Source organism: Teleopsis dalmanni, chromosome X (genome assembly GCF_002237135.1).
Source record: "Teleopsis dalmanni isolate 2A chromosome X, ASM223713v2, whole genome shotgun sequence".
Lineage (NCBI taxonomy): Eukaryota > Metazoa > Arthropoda > Insecta > Diptera > Diopsidae > Teleopsis > Teleopsis dalmanni.
The window spans coordinates 27040215-27062113 of record NC_051848.1 but is presented as its reverse complement, the minus strand read 5'-3'; the positions used below and the strand labels follow the sequence as shown (position 1 = coordinate 27062113).

Sequence of the window (21899 nt, the reverse complement as noted above, 5' to 3'; positions counted from 1 at the left end):
GATTTGAGTCAGTTGGTTGAGAAGCGCTGACTCTGACCTTCAAATTTGGCAGGACACACGTTTGATTTCTGATACTTACAGTCTCAAAAAATTATTTACAAATAATTAAATACAAAAATTATCTCCAAAACCACTGATGATGGTATGGGTATTTGGCAACACTCAAAACAGCTGTATGATGACCAAAAAATTGATTTAATTAAAATAATATAAAAAAGAATATTTGTTGTTGTACTTCACTACTTTTCGAAAAACTCTAGATAAATAAACTTTGAAGTCATTGTAAATCCACTTATAACATACCTCATTCGTACGTCATTCGTTATGAATGTGGGTATTTTAAGTTGCTCCATAGAACAAACGCCAATATTTTATGATAATCCAAGCAGTTTATTTCAGATAACAAGAAAAATATTGAAGATTTTTTCAGTACAAAATAGATTTGAACTCAGATTAATCATTATGTTATGTCAAAATATCGCAATAAACCGTGAAATCTATATTTGGTAGTGTAAACGCTCATTACTGCAAATTTCCTTTCCATTAGAAAAGATTTTAGCTCACTGTCTAATCGCTGTCACTGTCTATCCTCTTATTCACATCATTTGTGTTATTGTCATATCACTTCTCTTCCCCTTCAATTTAAGATTGAACCACAAATTAGGTTGACTTCCCAGAAACTTTCGTCTCTCCAACTGATTATCTCTCCAACTGATTAAGTGGCATTTTAATGATTTAGTTGCTACCTTCTTTGAAACCGACATTATCAATAGATTCATTTTATTTTACATTTTATTCCATAAATGTAACTGCTTTCAATGGAATAGAATAGAATTCATATTTAATATCCAAATGGTAAATATAATAATAATAATACAATAATATTCTATGAGTATCATTTCAACAGCGAATTCATTTAAGCTTAAGTGCGTCTGTATATTGGGTGAGTATAAGCAGTTATACCGAAATATCTTGAAACCATAAGGTAAGATACGTCATCTTATATTGCTATGTTCACATTTTGATGGCTCTAAGCCATCTTGGAGGATTAAATTGTCTACTTTTTCATTTCCTTAAATGGACATAGGATACAGGAACTCAAATGCCTCTCAGTATTTGTCTCAATTTTAAATTTTGTTTGCATTTATAATATAATTTCAATATAAATGTATGGAAAATATTTAATAATAAATTCCTTATAATTTTCTGTACTTCTAAGAGAAAATTATATTAGACAAAACTAAAGCAAATGGTAATTTTTTTTTTTATTCCAAAATTATTAATGAACACACCTGCCGTTTGAATTAAATTTGGCCTTTGTTAATGAAAAAAAATATTAAAAATAATAATTTTTATAAAAAACAAAAACACATTAAAAACCATAAACAAATAATTTTCCATTAACTTATCAGACACGAACAATTAACACTCAATCATAAGCACTAAAATTCACAAAGCGATCAACAACTACTCCAACAACAACTACCACCACAACAACAACAAAGAGGGTTAAGTGAATTGACCAAAAATATTAACAAGAACTGAAAACAGTCCTCGTGTTTGAAGAGAAGAGGAGATCGCTGGGAAGCAACTATACATGCCACCATTCGAAAAATATGTAAAATATGTGTTAAACTTATATTGACCAGTTGCCTGCCTGATCACTTACAAATTTATCTGCTCATTTTACTGATTTCATTACAGATATGCAAAGATGCAAGTTACATTCTTAAAAACAAGAAAAAAGTAAAAAAAAAACTAAAGAAGAAATAATAACAGAGCTCATAAGACTTCAAAGGCATACATAAAAAACTGTTCTTAAAGTAACATAAGCTAATGTTTAAAATAATGAAACACATGTTGCTTGGTAAACAACAACATCTCAACAACAATAGCAACATGTTATTAAGTACGCGCAACTCACAGCAACAATATTAATAAGAATTATACAAACACCTGTTATCTGATATGACAGAGGAGCAGAAGCTGTTGTACAACATGAAAATTAAACATAATACACAACAACAACGACAACAACAACAACATAAAGCAACAACATAAAGCAATGTATGTTTTATATACAAAACTTCACTCCAATTAAAAGGAAGCAAACAGAAAAAGTACAACAAATTCAAAGAATGCGAATGATAATAAATGTTGTTGTATTTTAAGAGCGACATTCAGTGAAAAAAGAGCTTAAAAATTAAAAGAAAAATGAGAGAAAATTGCAAACATTTTTTTAAGAGTTTATATACAAAATAATATTGCCGATATGTTGTAAGCGATCCAACTGCTTAATAACATGTTTAGATACATAGCACTAAAACAAAGAATGCAACATGCCGAAAGACAACAACTTATTACATACAACATGCTCTCTGCTATTGTGTAAACAGTTGCCTCTATCAACATATGTTTTTAATAAAAAAAAATATGTCACACAGTTACATCTGCAGTAACAGCAACATATGATATGTCGCTCATTTGAATGTTTAGCTATTTATGTTGCTAAGCAGTACCATTTGAATTTGAGAATATGTTGCTTAGAGCTACAAAAAATGTTTAAAGCAGACAGGTTTCTCAATTAAATAATTTGCATATGTAACCATAAAATTTCTTCTAAGCGGTCAAACGTGTACTGTTTTCAATGAATACAAGAAGAGAAGAAGAGAAGAAGAAAAATCAATAATTAAATAATAAATACAAAAAAATTGTTCAATAAACAAAGATACTATAATAAAACAATAAAAAATAAATAATCTAAATGACATATTGTCGACATTAATAAATTAACACAAAATTTGCACATCTGAAGTCATCTTTTGTTGGAATTTATTTTGCAAATATTATTATGGCAAAAATAATAAACTTAAGAAAAAAATTTTATATTCAAAAAATATTTTTTTCGCCAGTTTTTCTTGCTACGGCTTACCAAGGATAAAGATACATGCATCCACGGACGGATAATAATCAAAAATTCCTCATAACATAGAAATAACACATAGGCATATTTAAACACACACGTATTATTGGATTTATAAGGACATTGACTACAATGGCAGGCTATTCGACAAGTTTATTGCCATAATAAAAATGGTAGAATACCCAAAATCATATTAATTTAAAAGAAGTATATAAAAGTATAAGTAAAAATATTATGTTTTTTTAATAATATAAAGCGAGATTCTAAATGTCATTGCCAACACACTTATACGATAAGGGTTCCGCGTTAAAGAAAATTGTTAATTTGGATTTTAAGCGTTTAAAGGTTTGAAGAAGAGATTTTGATTACCAAGCCCAGCGATTTGACAACGAATTTTTATAAATTTAAGTATTCTTTGAAACTAAATATTATCAATATATTCAAAAGGACCGCTTGCTTACTTGAAAAACACATATCAGCGCCAAGCAAAAATAGCTAAAACTTAAAAATAATTATATTGGCTTTTGGAACCAAAATCTGAAAATCTGAAGTTTGAGCAATAGAGTTTGCTTTTATAAAACAAGCCCAAAGCCTGTTTGGACATATGGAGTAGAACTCTGGAGCAAGGCTAGCAAATCAAGGATTAAAATTTGGAAAAGAAATCAATACAGCACACTCAAACTAATAATGAATGCACCATGGTTTGTCTCCAATAAATGTATTCAAAATGTTCTCAAAATACATACCATATATAATGTTAGAATATAAGTAACGAATATAAATGAAAAATGACGATAATCTATTAGAGAACACAAATAAAACTAGAATACTGAAATGGTAACATATGTTAGAACGGCCTTTAAGAAATAATTAATCCAATCACATAACTATTCTTCTTCATCCTCATTCTAAGTAACAAATCATCCATCGAGGTTAATTACATTATGATAGAAAACACTTCGTATAATCCGTTCACATACGTTAAAATTTTTTAAATTCTTTTATATTTGATTATAATTTAATTAAACAAGTTTATGCATATTATATGTACATTTGTGTTACAGTGAGCCCTAATAATTTCTTCTACCGCTATGAGACCCTAATATAGACTTTATATAAAAGATAAAATGTTGTTGTAAAAAATGCTATAAAATAAAAGTCATGTCATTGCAATTGAAGCCTTAAATGGAAGCGGTTATGACAACAAGAAAGAAGTCAAAGACAAGCCTGGACAACAGTAACAACAGAGCAATCAACAATAGCAACATTAATAACAACAAAAATATAACAACAGCAGCAACAAAATGTTAAATATATTTTCATAATCATAATATTGAAGGTCAATGTCAAAGTTTAACAAAAGAGTTGAAGATTCAAAAATAGAGATAGAAATTCGTTAAAATATTAAAAAAAAAAAAATTTTAAATTTAATTATTAATATAAAGCAGTTATCTTTGACTTAGCTAAATCTGAAGACTTTTATAGAAATGACTAATTTGTTATTAATATATTACATTTTTATTAAAATTTTCAGTAAATTTTTAACGTAAATCTGAGACACGTACTACCCTACACATATCATTCATATTGCATTAATTATCTTCTAGCGCCTATAGAGATTATAGTCAGAATATCAGAATATCTGATATATATATCATATAAGAGTGCTAACAGATAGACAACAAGACAAGCAAAGGTCGCAAAATTGATTCGTCTTGCGCAGTTGATCCAGCATATATTCGAGTATTGCTTATAGTATATGATCTTCAAGAGCTACTTCACCGTATAGTAAAAATTTTGACCAATTTGATATACCCTTTTCAACCAATGTCTGTAAATCTCATTTAAGACACGAGTAAACAGTAACATATGAAAACTTTTCACTTAGTATTAGTAGTTCAGAAATTTAGCAATAATTCATCTGAGGATAACTGAGTTAATTTTATATACATAATGAATTAGAATAATTCTAATTAAAGTATGGCCATCAACCGTACATAATCGGATTTAACTAAGTAGATATATAAGTTCATCTGTCAGTGTAAGCTTAACTGACTAACAATGAGTACGATATTCCTCAAACTAGAACTAAATTGATATATATATATATATATATATATACATACCTTATGCTCAAAATGTAACCGGATTTTTTTGTTTGTTAACTACTCCTTAAGTAATAGACCTTTTTCAAACATTTTTTTTGTTATGTTGGTATACCCTTTCTTGACATATGGTACAAATTTGAGCGCCATCTGTCAATTAGTTTGTTTACAGCAGCTGTTAATGTAAGACTACCTCATCTGTATTTAGCGATTTTTACTATGGAAAATTCTTGTTGTACGCGATTTTTTGACCAAACACGGCACCACTGTCATCGCTCAGGCTCAGGCACCATATTCGCCAGATCTGGATCCGTGCGACTTTTTCCTGTTCCCGAAACTCAAATTGCCCCTTCGTGGTAAGCGTTTTGAGTCGCTTGAATCGGTAAAAGATAATTCGCTGAAGGAACTAAAAGCCATACCTTCACGGTCCTACGAAAAGTGTACGGAAGATTGGATTAAGCGTTGGCATATGTGAATCGCTTCAGAAGGAGCATATTTTGAAGGAGATAAAATAAATTTGGAATAAAATTTAAATTTGTGTTTTATTTACAAAATCCGGGTACTTTTTGAGTTGGATGTATATATAGCTTATTATATATAACTTACAATTTGACTTTAAATTTAGACTTTAAATGAACTATGATGCAAACTATTTACGTACTTACTGCTGATCTTCTCTCCTAAACCCACAATTTGTTTTTTAAAATTAAGAACGATGTGATATGTCTTGATTTAAGTAATATCACTTTAACAAATGTATCTTTGAAATATTTAAGTATCTATGTTATATACTATAAAAAAACAAATCTATTCTTTTCCAAATATTATAATAATTTCTGTTGATGGTTTGTGCTATAACATCCATGCTGCATCAAATAGAAAATATTAGGTTGAAATCAACACAAATTAACTTCTTTAATGTGCCGTACTTAAATTTAAATTCAGATAGATTCAGAAGACATTCAGAGTTTTAAAATTTTAAGCGATAAACTTGACGTCAGACACAAACTTCATTCATACTGTACCAGATGGACGAGAGCATAGCTAGTCTAGTGCAGTCTCAATGGTGAGTGTAAAAGGTATGAATGAATGTCGAAGATAAAGTGATTTTATGCTTATTTTGTGTGCCTAACCTGAAATGATAACTTGGAGCGGTTTAAGTGAATCACTGGTGAGTCATCACTGAAATTAAGATAAAACTAATTGGAACTGAAGAACGGTCCAGCAACTTAAATTCGAAAATAACAGTATTTCATTTCATACTTTGTTTAATTTTATGTTTTTAACCCACAATTCAGACACAAACGGATTTGTGAGATATTAAATTTTTTAGCTTAAAACTATAATTAAGATAATTTCATGTTAGGATAGAAGAGTAAGAGGTGGAAAGAAAGAATTGAATTTGTATTCTTTGAAATTCTTACTGACAAATGAAGAAAATTATTACCAAAGAAAGGAAACTGCAACGGAGTTAGGCGGCAACATAACAAAAATAAGTTAATCAAATATATATTCAATTGTTTTTGTTTTTGTTTTTCAATTAACATTGAAATTTTAATAGGATTCGAACTAAAATAATTCCATTACCCATAAATACTTTGGGTCGAGAAACAAATAATTTATGTCGGTTTTTCATTGCCAACAACATCGAAGCCGCCCAAAACAAACCAAAACAAATCCAAAGCATGCAACACAATTTGCAGCGTTTAATGAGCGATTTGTTAGCTAATACTGCAACGTGGGTAGCGTGAGGCAACTCCTTATACAGAAGCCAACCAATATATCAATCTTTCGATTATATCAATTAGAACCGAAATCAACACAGCCGGATTTCGAACCAACCTCAACGGCAGCGAACAAAGCGATTTATTCGCAATGCGTTCAACTGTGAGAAACTTGAGTGGGCTCAAGTCGATTTATTTTCAACGCTTTTTTCGCGAAATTAGCGGCATTTTGTCACACATGAAGTTACGAGTACCAGGCGAACTGCGAAACTGTAAAATTGCAACTGACTTATGCATGTAACTACCTACAAGATACTTGCTCATCAGTGAGCACAGATATGAGTATAGGCAATAATGAGTTTCTTCAGATTGAAAACTTGGAAGAGCTGAAGTGCGAATCAGAAATTGGCGCGAAAATAAACACTATAAAGCAGGCCTTCTAGCCGCACAACCTTCTCGACCGACATCGAATTCGGCTTCGATGTCAAGAACAAACCAACCAGCAACAGTGAATAGTTGTGGGTATGCGGTGAGGTAGTTTTTCTACAGTACGTCTCGGCGTACGAACGAACGTAAAGTCTGCGGGAATTAGGCGTTAAAGTCACGTTTTCTTGTTGATGACCATCAATCCGAACATGCCCAGCAAACTAACAACACAAATATGGTTTACTCAAATCAAAGCAATTAAGCATCAAGCATTGTCAAAGTGTTTCAAGTGGCGCCAATTTGCTATCAGTAAAAATTTTCAAAAAAAAAAAAATTAAAAGAAAAATAATAAAAAAATATAATACTATCAATAAAAAGAATTTAAACTCTGGTATAGTTAAGGATATTTATAACGCGGAGCAATGGCATAACCAGGACTTTGACAAGGGTGCAGTATACTAGAAACTATTAATTATTATTATGGTTTAATTAAATTATGGTTTGACAGTTTATAGTTAAATTGTCAAGTAGGAGAATCTACCTCCTAAGCTCCCTTGTGGGTAGGTCACTGACACAGAAGATATATAACACAAATATCACATGTAATAGGAAACATGACTTTTTATAACAGAAAAGAGAATATCAGTGAAGAGTAATGGCATAACCAGGATTGCGACAAGAGTACAGGGGGAAAAGTATACTGGAAATTATTTTTTTACCAGTGATACTGTAGTTTACTTAATTAAACATTACATTAATTATTATTTGTAGTTATACTTTCAAGGAAGAGAATCTACAGAAAAGAATTTAGATGTGACCTTATCGAAGCTTCAATATCTTTTCCCTAGAATTGTTCGGAATTCATTAATAAAAGTTTTTTATATTAGAACCATAAAGTTATATTTTCAACACCAAAAATTTTTGATGGTTATATAAAGTAAAGCAAAATTTTAACACAAAATAAAAAAATAATTCTTCACTTGTCTTCAGCCTTAGCTTTTTTCCTGTCTGAATATGCAGGTTCTCTAAGAAGAAACCCCTTTGCGGCCCTATGCTCCTCTTAGCAGTTAAAGGAATTTATATATGTATATACATAAATTTATATTTATGTTTATATATAAATTTATATATATATATATATTTAGGCAGATAATAATAATGTATATGATTTTGAACATAAGCACAGATGTATGGGTGGGAAGAGTGTGAACAGTTAAACTAAAATGTCTCTAAACCATGAGTTAGAATAGACTTTTTTATAATTTTCTGTGTATATTTGAATGGCTTGAGTTTTTAATATCGTGCAATTCCAATCAACTACCACAAAATGCCTTGATTAAAAAAGAAAGGTGTAACAGACCTACATTTAAGATCATAAAAAACTGAATTCTATCTAATGTTTATAGTACATAAAAATGTATATTTAAATAAAATCAATATCAACAGATCACTAAATTTTTGTTTGAATTTTACATTTTTTAACAGTATAGTTAAATGCACTATAGTAAGGGTCTTACGTTTTATAAAAGCATCAAATCATTATATATAATAAGATTTATTTCAAATAGCGTACACGGGCACTGCATGAGTAAAATTGTTGTTGTTTCAATGCAAATTATAAAATTGAGAGTAAGATTGAGAGAAAAAACAATATATCATTTCAAATTCCGGCATGAAAGCCGGCGTATTTGTGCCTCGGCCCTAAGGCAAAGCTGTGTTGTTTACTAATAAATTTCAGAATTTGAGCCTTCTAGGAGCAAATTACCCCAATTTCAGAACGCTTTGGAGAAAAAATGGCACTAAGCAATACAGCCTATTTTATAAGCCGCTAATAATCTAAATATCACACTTTCCGATTTTAAGGAAAGGTATGTAATTTTGAATGTACTCTTAACAATTATTATAAGATATTATAATAATAAATTAGCATTTTATTACAGCCTCTATGAGTATTTTCTTGCTGGTTATTTTTGGTGGCAAATTGAAAGTGAGCATATCGACATTACCTTTTAAATTTAGGCATAACCAAGAAATACAAACGTAGTAGTATAAATAAGAAATTGGCAATACTGACTGATGTGGCACTCTACATAACATGTATTTTCGCCATAGTCCGAAAGAGCCAATTTTGCCGTGCCCGTGACAATCTACATAACATGACCCTTACAATAATTTCTATTTATTATTTAAAATTTCTTTATATTTAATCAAAGTAGCATTGATTTATATATTTTACTTGCCTATAAATTCAAAATTTTTTTTTCACTATTATTTTTAAGTTCCAAAATTTGTTTCAAAATTTTAGCGCCCGTGGCCAATAAATTTCAGTACATTGTAGAATCAGTTTATTAACTAATAATGGTTAATGTTAATCATTATTACTTCCAAACCTCTCCCACAGAAAGTGATATAGACTATGAAACATCGGAGGAGTCAGACTACAGCGATACAGACGATGAGTCTGAAATAAAGTCCTTTCTACAGCAGGCAGATGAACTGAGACAAATATTCGATCTTGATAGGAATGGTTGCTACGGAAAATGGAGTCTCTTCGTAGCTGCTGCTTTGCATTATAGACGAGAGGACTTATTGAAACCTATTCCTCCATGTTATGATAATGGTATAGTCGATATGAAATGGTTGTTACAAATTATAAATAAGACACCGCAATTAAGTACCGTACATTACCTAATATCAGAGGAAAATTATAATGCTTGTAATCCGTACGTTATTGAACTCTTACACAGCGTTTTGTTAACAATGGCTGAACCAACATTCCATACTATGAAAGACTACAAATTTCAAAACGTTATGGATTTCACTGGACTAAACATGAACGGATTGTATCCAACAGACGTTTTTGATATGTGTGTGGAGGATCCTTTAGAACAAGAAACTACTTTTCAAAGCATGTCCACAGATTTCTATAGACGATTTGCTTTTTTTGGAGCACCACCTGCTCATTTTTATTCAATTTTATTTAATGGATTTCCGAATAAAGACGCGAAGACCGAAGCCGAAGTTGAGTCTGTAGAAGCTAAACAAATACACCTAACTACGGATCTTTCCGTGAGTTTAAATCATAGCGATGCAGAGCCATGTTGCGACGAATCAAGTTGTGATGCAATTTTGAGATGTGTCGCATTGTGTGAGTATATAGATCGCCCTGATTTTGTGCAATTTCGGAAAGGTCCCAATCAAGAACACACCGATATATTCATTTGTAATGGTAAAGTAATTCGTATTCGACAGATGATGTTTTTTAGAGAAACACTTACGCCTCTACTCTCTGGTGAACCTTTTGAATTTGAGGAAGAAATACATGACAATGAATCCACCAAGGGAAAATATAAAAAGCGGTATTTAACAATTGGTTGTTATATGGTGGCTGGTGTTACTATCTACATCATGTACAAACGTAACGTATTGGGAATTAAGACCTTTATGGAATACAAATTGTACAAATTTCTTCAAAATTTAGCGATGTAATTTCGGCGAAATCAAAAACGGGTGAACGTATAAATTTAAGTGGAAAATTACTTAACGTTCGTGTAAGATTAAAATTAATGTTATTTCCAACGCTTTTTATTTTAACAAAATTTTTGTATAAACTGAGAAGTAGAAAGAAAAAAAGAAAATATATATGCACATGATTTGTAAAGCAATAAAATCATTTTCAGTGTATTAATGAGTAAATCGATCTCTTGAAATTTATTTTTCAGATTTAAGCAATTGCTTCAAAATATTTGGTTAAGTGATTTAATTATAAAAGGCTTATGGCAAATCATTGAAGTGATTAGTGCCTAAACCCTGTAATAGTCCTAATTATTAAATACTAGTAGGTCTTTTTTATGCAATGAAAGTTTTTGTTATAAAAAGCATTCTTACTCACGTTCTAATATAATATATCTGTTTCGTTATCAGAAATAAGAGAAAAACAAAGTGTCTAATATCTTACATTAGGTATGTTTATAACATCAAAGATAGCTAAACTGTCTTTATAACACTCACAAGTTTAAGGAGAAGATAAAGTATAGTTGCGTTATACAATTCCTCTCCAAAAGATGTGAATGAAGCAGTCCAACTAATTTTAGTTTCGGGTCATACTTTTATTGAGAGAATATATAGAACTGTTGTGATAAAGTATAGTTGCGTCATTCAATTGATCTCCAAAAGATATAAATGAAGCAATCCAACCAAATTTAGTCAGTTAATGAACAAGCATCTTCTATGCTCGACATGAAGTGGTGTTAATCTGCTGACGTCCGTACCAACAAGCATGCGAAAAGATTAGATGCCCCACTTAAATCATTTGTAGAAGCTATTAGGAAGCCAATTTTTGCACAGTCGAATACTTACTATATTTATATTCAGAATTTTACTGACAAAGTTAGCACATTGCTTGAAGAGACATCTAATATATATGCATGATAGATCTGGACACAGTTGACACAAGACTTTTGAGGTTTTTATTGGAAATATGGTAGTTCCGCTAAACCATGGTGTGAAGGTAGAAAAGAATTATTCCAGTGGTATCACAACGAATCGTGTGACTCGTGTTTAATCCTGCAATTTGAATATATATATATATTGAATATATATGTTCATCTTGTGCAAGTTGTATGATGTGTTGTATATGGGTCATTATTTAACCCATATCCTCTGATTTGATTAAAATATAATATATAGTTTTAATTTATAAAATAACATAAGCGCAGCCCTTTCTCCTATACGATAGTTCCAAGTCGCTGTATTTCATTCGTAAAAACATGCGTTTAGCTTAATAGAACCAGTCCAATTATTCTACCATAACTCAGCGATATGACAAATCTTTAAGCATATTAGATAAAAATGTTATCTAAACAGTTGTTATATTATTAACAATTTAAGATGACAAATTGCTATTTAGTACCTCACGCCGTGACAACTTTAAGGATTACAATATTTTTAAATGCGGCACATGACAGCACAAATAAGGAGCATTAGAGCACTATTTGTTTTAAATTAAAAACGGAACATAGTGTAACTGGCTTCAAATCTATAATGTAGTGACCTCGTTATAATATATCTATTTTATGGTTTGACATTTTGTTTATCTATAGAACCTAATAGTAAAAATCGTTCACTGTGCTAAACGCATATATAGTATAAAAACATAAAACTAGTTATTATTAGAAGATCTTGCAATGACATACTCATTCTCTGTGCATTATCTTTAATCGTTAAATAATGATTTTATAATAATGTACATCCGCATTTGTATTTTTTACTATATCTATGTACATATGGAAAACCTCTTAGTTGTAAGTAAAATGCTATTCACTTAATCAATATTGTACAACATAAAAAGTTTATAATTAACTAGTAAAAAGTAAAATCTCTTGTATAATACCATAGAAATCCATTATTTTTATGACTTATGGTTTATGGTTACAATTTAATTAATACCTTTCAATTATATCATTACTAATAAGGCATTTCATCAGTACGTACTTTTATTTTCAAGTGATTGTGTAAATGTGCTGATCAAGGCAGTTAACCGAAACATGCACTGCAAAAAAATATTAGACAAAAAAAACGAAAATAACTATAAAATGATGAGAAGTAATAAATTTGTATCTGTAGTCCAAAAACTATTATATGCGGGGAAAATAAATTAGATTGCATACTCAATTTGGAATGTCAGACCTTTGTGCACTTTCGCATATGAAAATTACTTAAATTGCAGATTACCGAGTTTTTCTGCAAGAGTATAAAAAACTACAAAAAAAAAAACTATAAATTACTAAAAAACTTGTATACACCACTCAAAAAGTATGCGGTCTTTATCTAAGATAATAAAATTTTTAAAGAAGTTCGACTTCATTCGTCGACCAACTTTTTTTCAAGACTACTCTATTAGTAGTTTGACAAAAGACATTTCGATGTCTTATAACAAGCACTTCATAATTTGAGCCAAGTTTCATTTTCTAGAGTATCTTCTTGATATTAGCAAAAAAAACTTATAGCCTTTCTGGCCAGATCTGAACTATACTGTGGGTAAATAAAAGAGCAATGCAAAACGTTATCCAATAAAATTGATAATCGTTGTCATCGACTTGTGACTTCTTATTTTAGAGATCGGTTTGAATAAGAACAAAACCCACTTTAAACGCATTCGGTATCAGATATCATTTTTGATATCTCTTAGGTGTAAGCTGGTGCACAATAGATCTTTTAGGACGGGGTGCTTCAATTACTTAAAAAATAGGTGTAAGCCATACCATGCAGCTTTAGTTTACGATCTTTCAAAACTATTTTGTAGAATTTTTTTTAAATTTTCCGGACTTCTCTAAGTTTTCTCTATATTTCGATTTTCAGCGACCATAACACTCACCATTATCGGTGTTTATATGAACGCCTTTCTGTTCAGCAATACTATCAATAATAGCTGATTTCGTTGATGTAGTGTCTCCATAACGCTCATCAAATCACTCTTTGCCTTTAATTGTATTTCTCTGGATGATAAAAAAAATGTTTAATCCAAACACGAAATTAGTTTCTATTGATTATTTTGAAAACTAAAAAACTGCTGTCACTAAAATCACTTTAACCTGTTCACTAATTTTTAGAACGACTTGAAATATTAACATCTATCGTTTCAAAGATGCTTTTCTTCCCAAATCATTTGGGTTTGTCTAGTGGCATAACCTGATTTGTGCGCAGGGGAGCTATACGAAAACACATTTTTGTTTTAGCTCTGTTATTGTATTCTATTATCTATAGGTTATATTGTCAAGGAAGAATCTAACACCTAATCGGGGGGTGATTAATCGTCCAGGCTGTGGTATTGTGTTTGTCAATAGTATTACCGACCGTCTGTCATTTGGAAGTGATCAAGATTAAATACTAAAACCACGAAGAAATATTTTTTCCATCATATTCTATAATGGTATTCGTAACGACATAAAATTGGAGACAATTGACGTATGTACCAAAAAAATATACAAATTGTTGTTATATATACAAAATATTCTAAAATACCTCATTAAATTTAATTATAATTAATTTGTGAAATGAGTTAAATATTTTGAATTCGATTTAATTATTGTGCCATAAAGCGACTTATTTGGGCAATAGCAATAGAAATATAAAACCAAATGAGTTCCATTATCATTTAACTGGTCACTTAAAATACTTTTTAGAAGTTCAAACCTTAATAGGAAGCAACAAAGAGTTTTCATGTATATTTGCGTCCTCACCTTACCTCTCCAGGCAATTAGTTTACTGTGGTCTCATTCATTGTCGACATTATAAATCGACCAACAAAAGCTTAATTATCATTTTTCAGATGGAAATTATTGCACAATTGCGAAAATTGTACACATTTTTATTGGACAATAAATAATTTGAATAGATTCGAGAATTAAAATCGTTTTTGGCAAATCACCAAATTGAGTTTTATTAGAAAACTTTAGAAATAGAGATTAGTAAATGAATTGAAAAATGACAAACATTTATTTTTTTGTTTATCGACTATACAAATAAATAGTTTGGCATATGAATATTTTACATTAAATTAAAAAAAATTTAAAAGTTTCATAAAAACTTATTTTTAATATTTTAAAATGATTTTAAAATTCTAAATTTATATTAAAAGCGTTTATTATGATTTGCTACTTTTAATTTTTGAGATAATAGATGTACTCATCATTCTCCTTTCAAGATAGGTGTGAGTATATTACTTAGGTAAAGCGTACCTACCATACCTGCATATATGACAACTTAAGTCAATTAAGCACAACTCTATATCTTTTTGAAATATAGACAGTAAAAAGTGTATTTCACTTGTGACACCCCATCAGCGGTGAAATTACGAACTCCAGCTACCCGCAATTTCAATTGCCTCGGACGCCGGACTGGCTACATAACAAAGTGCCTTAGTAGTTGTGGTTAACACATAAAGTAAGACAGGAAGTTATATTGCTTTCACTCAATGTGGAATTGCATTTTCTCAACCGGATGCTGTGACCAAAATAACAGCGCATAGTAGACGAGTTTAGCTCCTCAACAGTGCGGAAGTTATATCCAAGCAAATAAATTCAATTGGTAATGGCGGTACTTGTCCCAATGCAGTGCTTATTACCGCATTATCTTGATAAATATGTTAAGAACAAGGTGGTGTTAAGCACCCACAGCAGGTTGATCCATAGTAGTAGTAGTATATAGGTTTCAATATATAGGGTACGGATACAAACTGTAGATTCTACGAAGAGAATGAGGAGTCGGCCAAACAAAAACTCTGCGCTAATGCAAAAACGGAATAGATTTCTGAGAATGTACATTCTTACGGAAGAGGCAGTAAAAGTCTGTAAAGTAAGTTCTATACTACTCTAAGCTCTGACGCAACAGGGCTTATGATAGGGACGAAATAAACGAAAGCGGCGAACTTTGTTTATTTCGTTTCTATCAAATACACAGGTATGGATGGTGTATTTGCTGGCTTTGACTTAAGTTCTTACGGTACGTGCCGACTAACTGTACCTTAGCAGAGCTTTTATTAAAGAATTAAAACTTTTTGGGTATAGACAATTTTTATTTAAATGTAAATCATAGACTGAGCGGTTTCCAATTTCGCTTTGACTTAAATTCTTACGGTACGTACCGACTAACTGAGCCTTAAGTTGTTAACTTTAAACTATATGTATTCGTAGTTAACTTTATTTAACAATCGTAAATGTCTGCCTTTAAATACAATATAAATAATTTGTTTTTTTTTTTTTTTAAATTTCTAATAGAGCTTTCTAAATAGAGCTTGGTGAGAATATTATTTTTTTTTCTGCATCATTTTATATTACAAATAATATATGTATGTAAACAAGCAATATATTTTTCAAGATGTATCTTTTAACTTTTATATATCACTTGCCAACTAAGTAGCTAGATGTGTAAATATGAAAGTGAACAAAACAAACATTTGAGGTATTTAATAATATATACAATATCATATATATTTATTCATTTTAAACAATAAGAATTTGAACAGTTGGATACTTCGTAAATAATAATAAATTAAACATTTCTGAGTAAAATAAATTTTAGAACTCTACAGCTATAGCTTTTCTTTTCAAAAAGTGTGCAGTTTATTTTAAAAGGCATTAAAACTAAAACTTAAATATTCAAGCGGAAGATTATAATGTTTATAGGCAAAATTAGTCTAATAGGACTTATATTTCTAGCAAATTTTTCATTAAATGCAGCTGAAGGCGGGTACTTGAGTTATGGACCCCAATACAAGGCTACAGTAGGTAAGAACAAAAATTGTATTGGAATGAAGAGTTAATACGTTTTGGGCACAATTTAATAAGTAAATTAGAGAACCCTTTAAACAGTTGAAACATTTTATTTTGCTAGAACCAGCAATAGATCAATAAAGAGGAGAATTTTTTTGGATAGGTTATCTATCCGCTGATTCAGGAGCACTGCAAAAACTAATATGATGTACTTTACAACATCGACGAAATATTGATATTAATATTGAAAAAATATTAAATTTTTTAAAAAAAATTATCGAAAATATTCCAAAAACATTCATTTGGACCTATTATGATTCACTTAACCACAGGAACTTTTTAGTTATCAAGAAACTTAAGGAAGGTCGCAACTTACCAAAATCCGTTATAAAATCTTTGTTAAATAAAATCCATATTTTTAAACAAAAATTTGACCACCAGAATTTTAATTTCACATCTTTATCATATATAAAATGTATATAATCTATGGTACATAATATATATATATATATATATAATGTACAATATATATTATAATTATAATAAAATTATAATACAATAAATATGTTATAATATATTTATTATCTACCATATATTATATACATTTTACATATGATAAATATATATTCGTCAAATTTTCGGTTTACAAGGTTATACCAAAAAAAACCGTGGAGGCTTTTAATGACACCTTTATTATATATACACATATTATATGAATATAATGTATATATACAATATAATAAATACATTATTATATTTTATTATATTATATGGTTTATTTTGGCCATTATGAAATTTTGACATTTTTCGGATAGCTTTATAAGTCCATCGGTTCGATTTCGTTTCGCTTGAGCAGCGCTCCACTGATGGTAGTTCGATGGTAGTCCAAACTTCTTTGCAGTAATTTAACGTAATTCAGTGATAAAAACCATCGAATACTTGTCATATTCCACAATAAAAGTATATAATACTACTTAAAATATTATCAAATATATCACACTATTTTGCAGGTGAAGTTTGGCCGAAACCGTACTGGCAAGATGATGGAAATACATACTCAGCCGTTGATCCCAATAACTTTCAATTTGTGGTAAAAATTTTTATATTACATTATTATAATATTAACATTTAAAATATATTGATATATACTATATTATGTATACTACACTGTTATACTATTATACTATAATATACTATTATATTACTATATTAGAAGAATGACATATAACAGTAATAATGTTGTGAATTAAAAACAATAATTATTTTACCGATAATAATTAAAGAATGAACTTATGATGTAAAAATTAAAATTTAATATTAAACTTAATTTTAATTAAATTTTTAGTTAAAAAAAGATGTACCATGTTTTCAAGGATTTTTAATGTTAGTGACATTTTCAGATTGTGAATAAAAATTGTGACATCTTACAAGAGGCCATCACACGTTATACCAAAATCATCAAAGACTCAGCACAAGGCTACAGCCGGGCACCGGCGACGACGACGACCGGCACAATTACACAGTTTCGCGTTAATTTGACAGTCGTTTGCGAAACGTTGCCATACTTGGGCATGGATGAGTCATGTAGGCGGTCTTCACGTTAAATGGCGTAACTTCACCAGATCTGAATTTACTCCATTTACTGCGTAGACACTTTTATTATACCTTTTTTATTGGTTTTATTTTCTTTCGATTCTTCTTTTGTTTTCATTAAATTTCATTGTTTTTTTTTGTTTCACACAATGGCGAACAGATTTTGTTCACGGTGATGGACGAGTGATTGCTAATTCAATTTGGGGTATATTGCATGGCTTGGAGACATTATCACAATTGCTGGTGCCCATGCCAAATGGCTTGGTAAATTGCTTTTTCTATAGAAAAAAATTAAAATAAAATTTCAATTAAATGTTTACGCAATTCTTGTCACTTTAATAGCTGCGAATAGTTGCCACGGAAATATATGACCAACCGCGTTTTAAATATCGTGGCCTTATGTTGGATTCAGCACGTCATTTCATTAGCAAAACTAAAATCCTTAAACTTATTGATGGCATGGCTTATAACAAATTAAATACTTTTCATTGGCATATTACGGACGATTCAGCATTTCCTTATAAATCGAATGTGTTCCCTGAACTAGCAGCACAAGGTGCTTATAGATCTGATTTAACATACACTATCACTGATGTGACTGAAGTTGTGGAATATGCTAGAAAGCGTGGTATACGTGTGATACCAGAATTCGATACACCAGGTAATAATATGATAACTATGGAAATTATTCCATTATCTGCGAGTAAGTAATATCGCACATTAAAATAAATAATGCTCACTCCAATACATAAACTAGTTAGTTCCTACGCTTTTCTGGAAGTGCTTCGGAACTGTATTTACGTTATAGAAATTAGTTTAATGTTAAGAGTAGTAAAAGTATAAAAAAAAAATTTTCCTGTAATCCAGCGTTTACGTAAATTTTCATGCAATATTCACATCTCTGAGGCAGTAGCGTGTATAGACTATAAGTCATTATAATATTATTATATTGAACAAAATAACTCTTATTTTAAAATTTAAAATGAAATAATTTACTTGGTATTGCATTGTACGCGATTTTTTGAAGATTGTGATAAATATTGGAAAATAAGACAAGATTTTTATAACCCTTAAGGTTATAGCAATAATAGACCTACGCATATATACCTATCATTAGTTTGAATTTTCTCTTTGAATTTTCAATTTTCAAAATAATATTTCATTATCTTATTCCAAAATCAAATGAGTGAATGAATTCTTCTATTCACATTATACAGTTTTTATGATATATATTTTTTTGAATTTTTTTTGAATTTTTTTTAATATCATCCAATGCATTGACGGATACAATAGCTTTTAACAAAAGAAAAAAATCAACCTTCCAATTCACCTCTTCCTTGAAGAATGCTTTTTGAAAAAACAGTAATCTTTTGTAAAATTTTATCATACTATTTTACTATCATATATAAAACCACACATCCTAAACATTTTATGTTTTTAGCACATACTGCTTCCTGGGGTGCTTCACACCCTGAATTAATGACAGAATGTTTTGGACAATATGCTGGTCAGTTGGGTCCGTTTAATCCCACGAAAGACAGTACATTTAACTTTTTAAATACTTTTTTCACGTAAGTATTTTATAGTATATAACACTAGATAAAATTATATATCATTATATATATAATGAATTGAAATATATAATATATTATATCTATTTGTTTGTTATTTAGTGAAATACGTAATATATTCCCGGATAATTATATACATTTGGGTGTAGATGAAGTGGCTTCCGGTTGTTGGGAAACGAATCCCCAAATACAAACCTACTTGGCTGCTAATAATTTAGATAATGTTGATTTGCCATATATGTACCTAGAAAGGTTTACAGCTGATATGTCAGCCAAACGTTGGAAGCAAATGGTCTGGCAAGAGGTATTTATGAATCATCATTTTACAATTTTTTTAAATGAGAATAAAATATATACATATTTTTACTTTCAATCAACTTACACTTTTTAAGTAGGATATTGTTTAACAAACCAATATACTTTTAACTATAAACTAACTAAGAAGAAGAAGCGACAATGTAGATTTTCATTTTTCATATAAGCCATTCATTCTTTACAAATTAATATATAAGGAATTTGCTTAACAAAGGAGATAAGCACTAACCCCATAAAGAGCTAGAATAACTTCGTAATTATGTTAATGTAACGTAGCATTGTGATCCAATTAACAAATATCAAACTCTAAAACCAGATAAGCATATAGCATTAAATATAACTTTTAACCATAGCTCTAACTGTTATCGCCAAAATGCAAAGATCAATCTATCAAACCTTAACGCAAATCAGTTCAAATTGCCCAACAAACAGATTTAACTTTATTCTATTTCTACTATTAAATCTTTAGAAGATCTCGGCGAACTTCAGGACCTCCCCTTGATTAGCATCATAAGCTTTGCCAAAGGTTCTAGATGCTTTTAACCCTTGGATTTGTTATAATATGGTAACACAATGGGCCTATAAAGCTAAGTGAATCCTTCTAGGATCGCCAGTATAACCTAACCTTACCTATTATTAAAGCAATAGCTTATATACTTTTACTTTAAAAAAATCTTTCAATCTACAAAACATCTTTCTTTCCATACTTAAGTTTTGATTTTTGTATGTAGGCTATGATAGAGAATTCCTGGATGTCTTGGCCCACTGGCACTATCGCCCAAATTTGGTTCGATTATAAAGCAACAATGGCCACATTAACTAGTCGTGGTTATGATGTGATTATGAGCGACGGTTGGTATTTGTATGATATAGCGACAGGACCTGACTGGGAAAAATTTTACACCATAGAACCCACCGATTTTACTGGCACAAATCAACAAAAAAAACGTGTTATCGGAGGTGAAGCTTGTTTATGGAGCGAATGGATAAACGAACACAATGTGTTACCGACCACTTTTCCGAGAGTAAGCGCAGTAGCTGAGCGTTTATGGTCCGAGCAGCCACATAGAAATGTAGAAGAAGCACGCTTACGTTTAGAAGAACACAATTGTCGCATGATATATAGAGGAGTAGAGGCAAGGCCCGCCAATGGTTTTGGTCTTTGCTAAATAATTACAGTAAGGAATCACACCAAAAGTTGAATATAATGAAAGAAAAGAATAATTGTGAGCAAATTACAAATTTGAATAAAAATTTCAAAATATATATTTTGATATTTTTTATAAAAAGTTTATTTAAATCTTTTACATTTTTCTGATAAGCCGCAAGAGTTGCATAATCCTGCCACAAGTACGTGTTAAATGTCAAACAAATGACAGTAATAGATACGTTCTAAGCTGATTACATGCTACAAAAGTTTTACGTTTAGATTTTATAGGAATTTATATTATTTTCTTTTTTTTCTTTTCTTCTTTTCTTATTTCACTTTTTACTTTCCTTAACAAAAACTCATTGAAAAAAGGGAGAAAGGAAAAAAATATATAAAAAAAAAGAATTATTTTTCTTGCCAGAACTTACGTGTCAGGGCTGCTACGGCTGGTTTAAGGCGAGCTGATGTGCCATTGACAGTTTGTTGAGCTTTCGGAGGTGGTCCTAAATCTGTGGGTGATATACTTAGATTTCGTACATCACGCTTTTTGGCAGCTCCTGCAAATAGAAATAAGCAAAAAAGGAAGAGATAAGTAATATTAATTAATGAGCTCATTACATGAGTTGGTGGGGAAAATAAATATTTAATAAAATTGAAAAGAAACACACTGTAAGAAATAATTCACTACAAATAAATGCGATCAAAATATGTATGTAGAAAATTTATATAAATTTATGCTTAGAATTTTAATTTGTAATTTATGCGAAATCACGTACATGAGACGTCGTCCATTTATTTGCGGAAAAACTTCGGAATTACA

At 30.1% G+C, this 21899-nt stretch overlaps 2 protein-coding genes across 2 annotated transcripts in view; one reads left to right on the top strand and one right to left on the bottom strand.

Moving 5' to 3' along the window:
- LOC119687521 overlaps positions 1-21899 on the bottom strand; it is a 326485-nt gene that overhangs the window by 130545 nt on the left and 174041 nt on the right. The window contains exon 4 of the mRNA XM_038101864.1: positions 21508-21636. Within this exon, the coding sequence (XP_037957792.1) occupies positions 21508-21636 (129 nt within the window). The remainder of the gene's footprint in view (positions 1-21507; positions 21637-21899) is intronic.
- LOC119687523 (beta-hexosaminidase subunit beta-like) lies at positions 16305-21195 on the top strand. The gene is made up of 8 exons (XM_038101866.1): positions 16305-16465; positions 17461-17540; positions 17851-18034; positions 18204-18307; positions 18386-18704; positions 19485-19614; positions 19717-19918; positions 20661-21195. The coding sequence occupies exons 1-8, from the start codon at positions 16354-16356 to the stop codon at positions 21096-21098; spliced, it is 1569 nt and encodes a 522-aa protein (XP_037957794.1). The 5' UTR covers positions 16305-16353; the 3' UTR covers positions 21099-21195.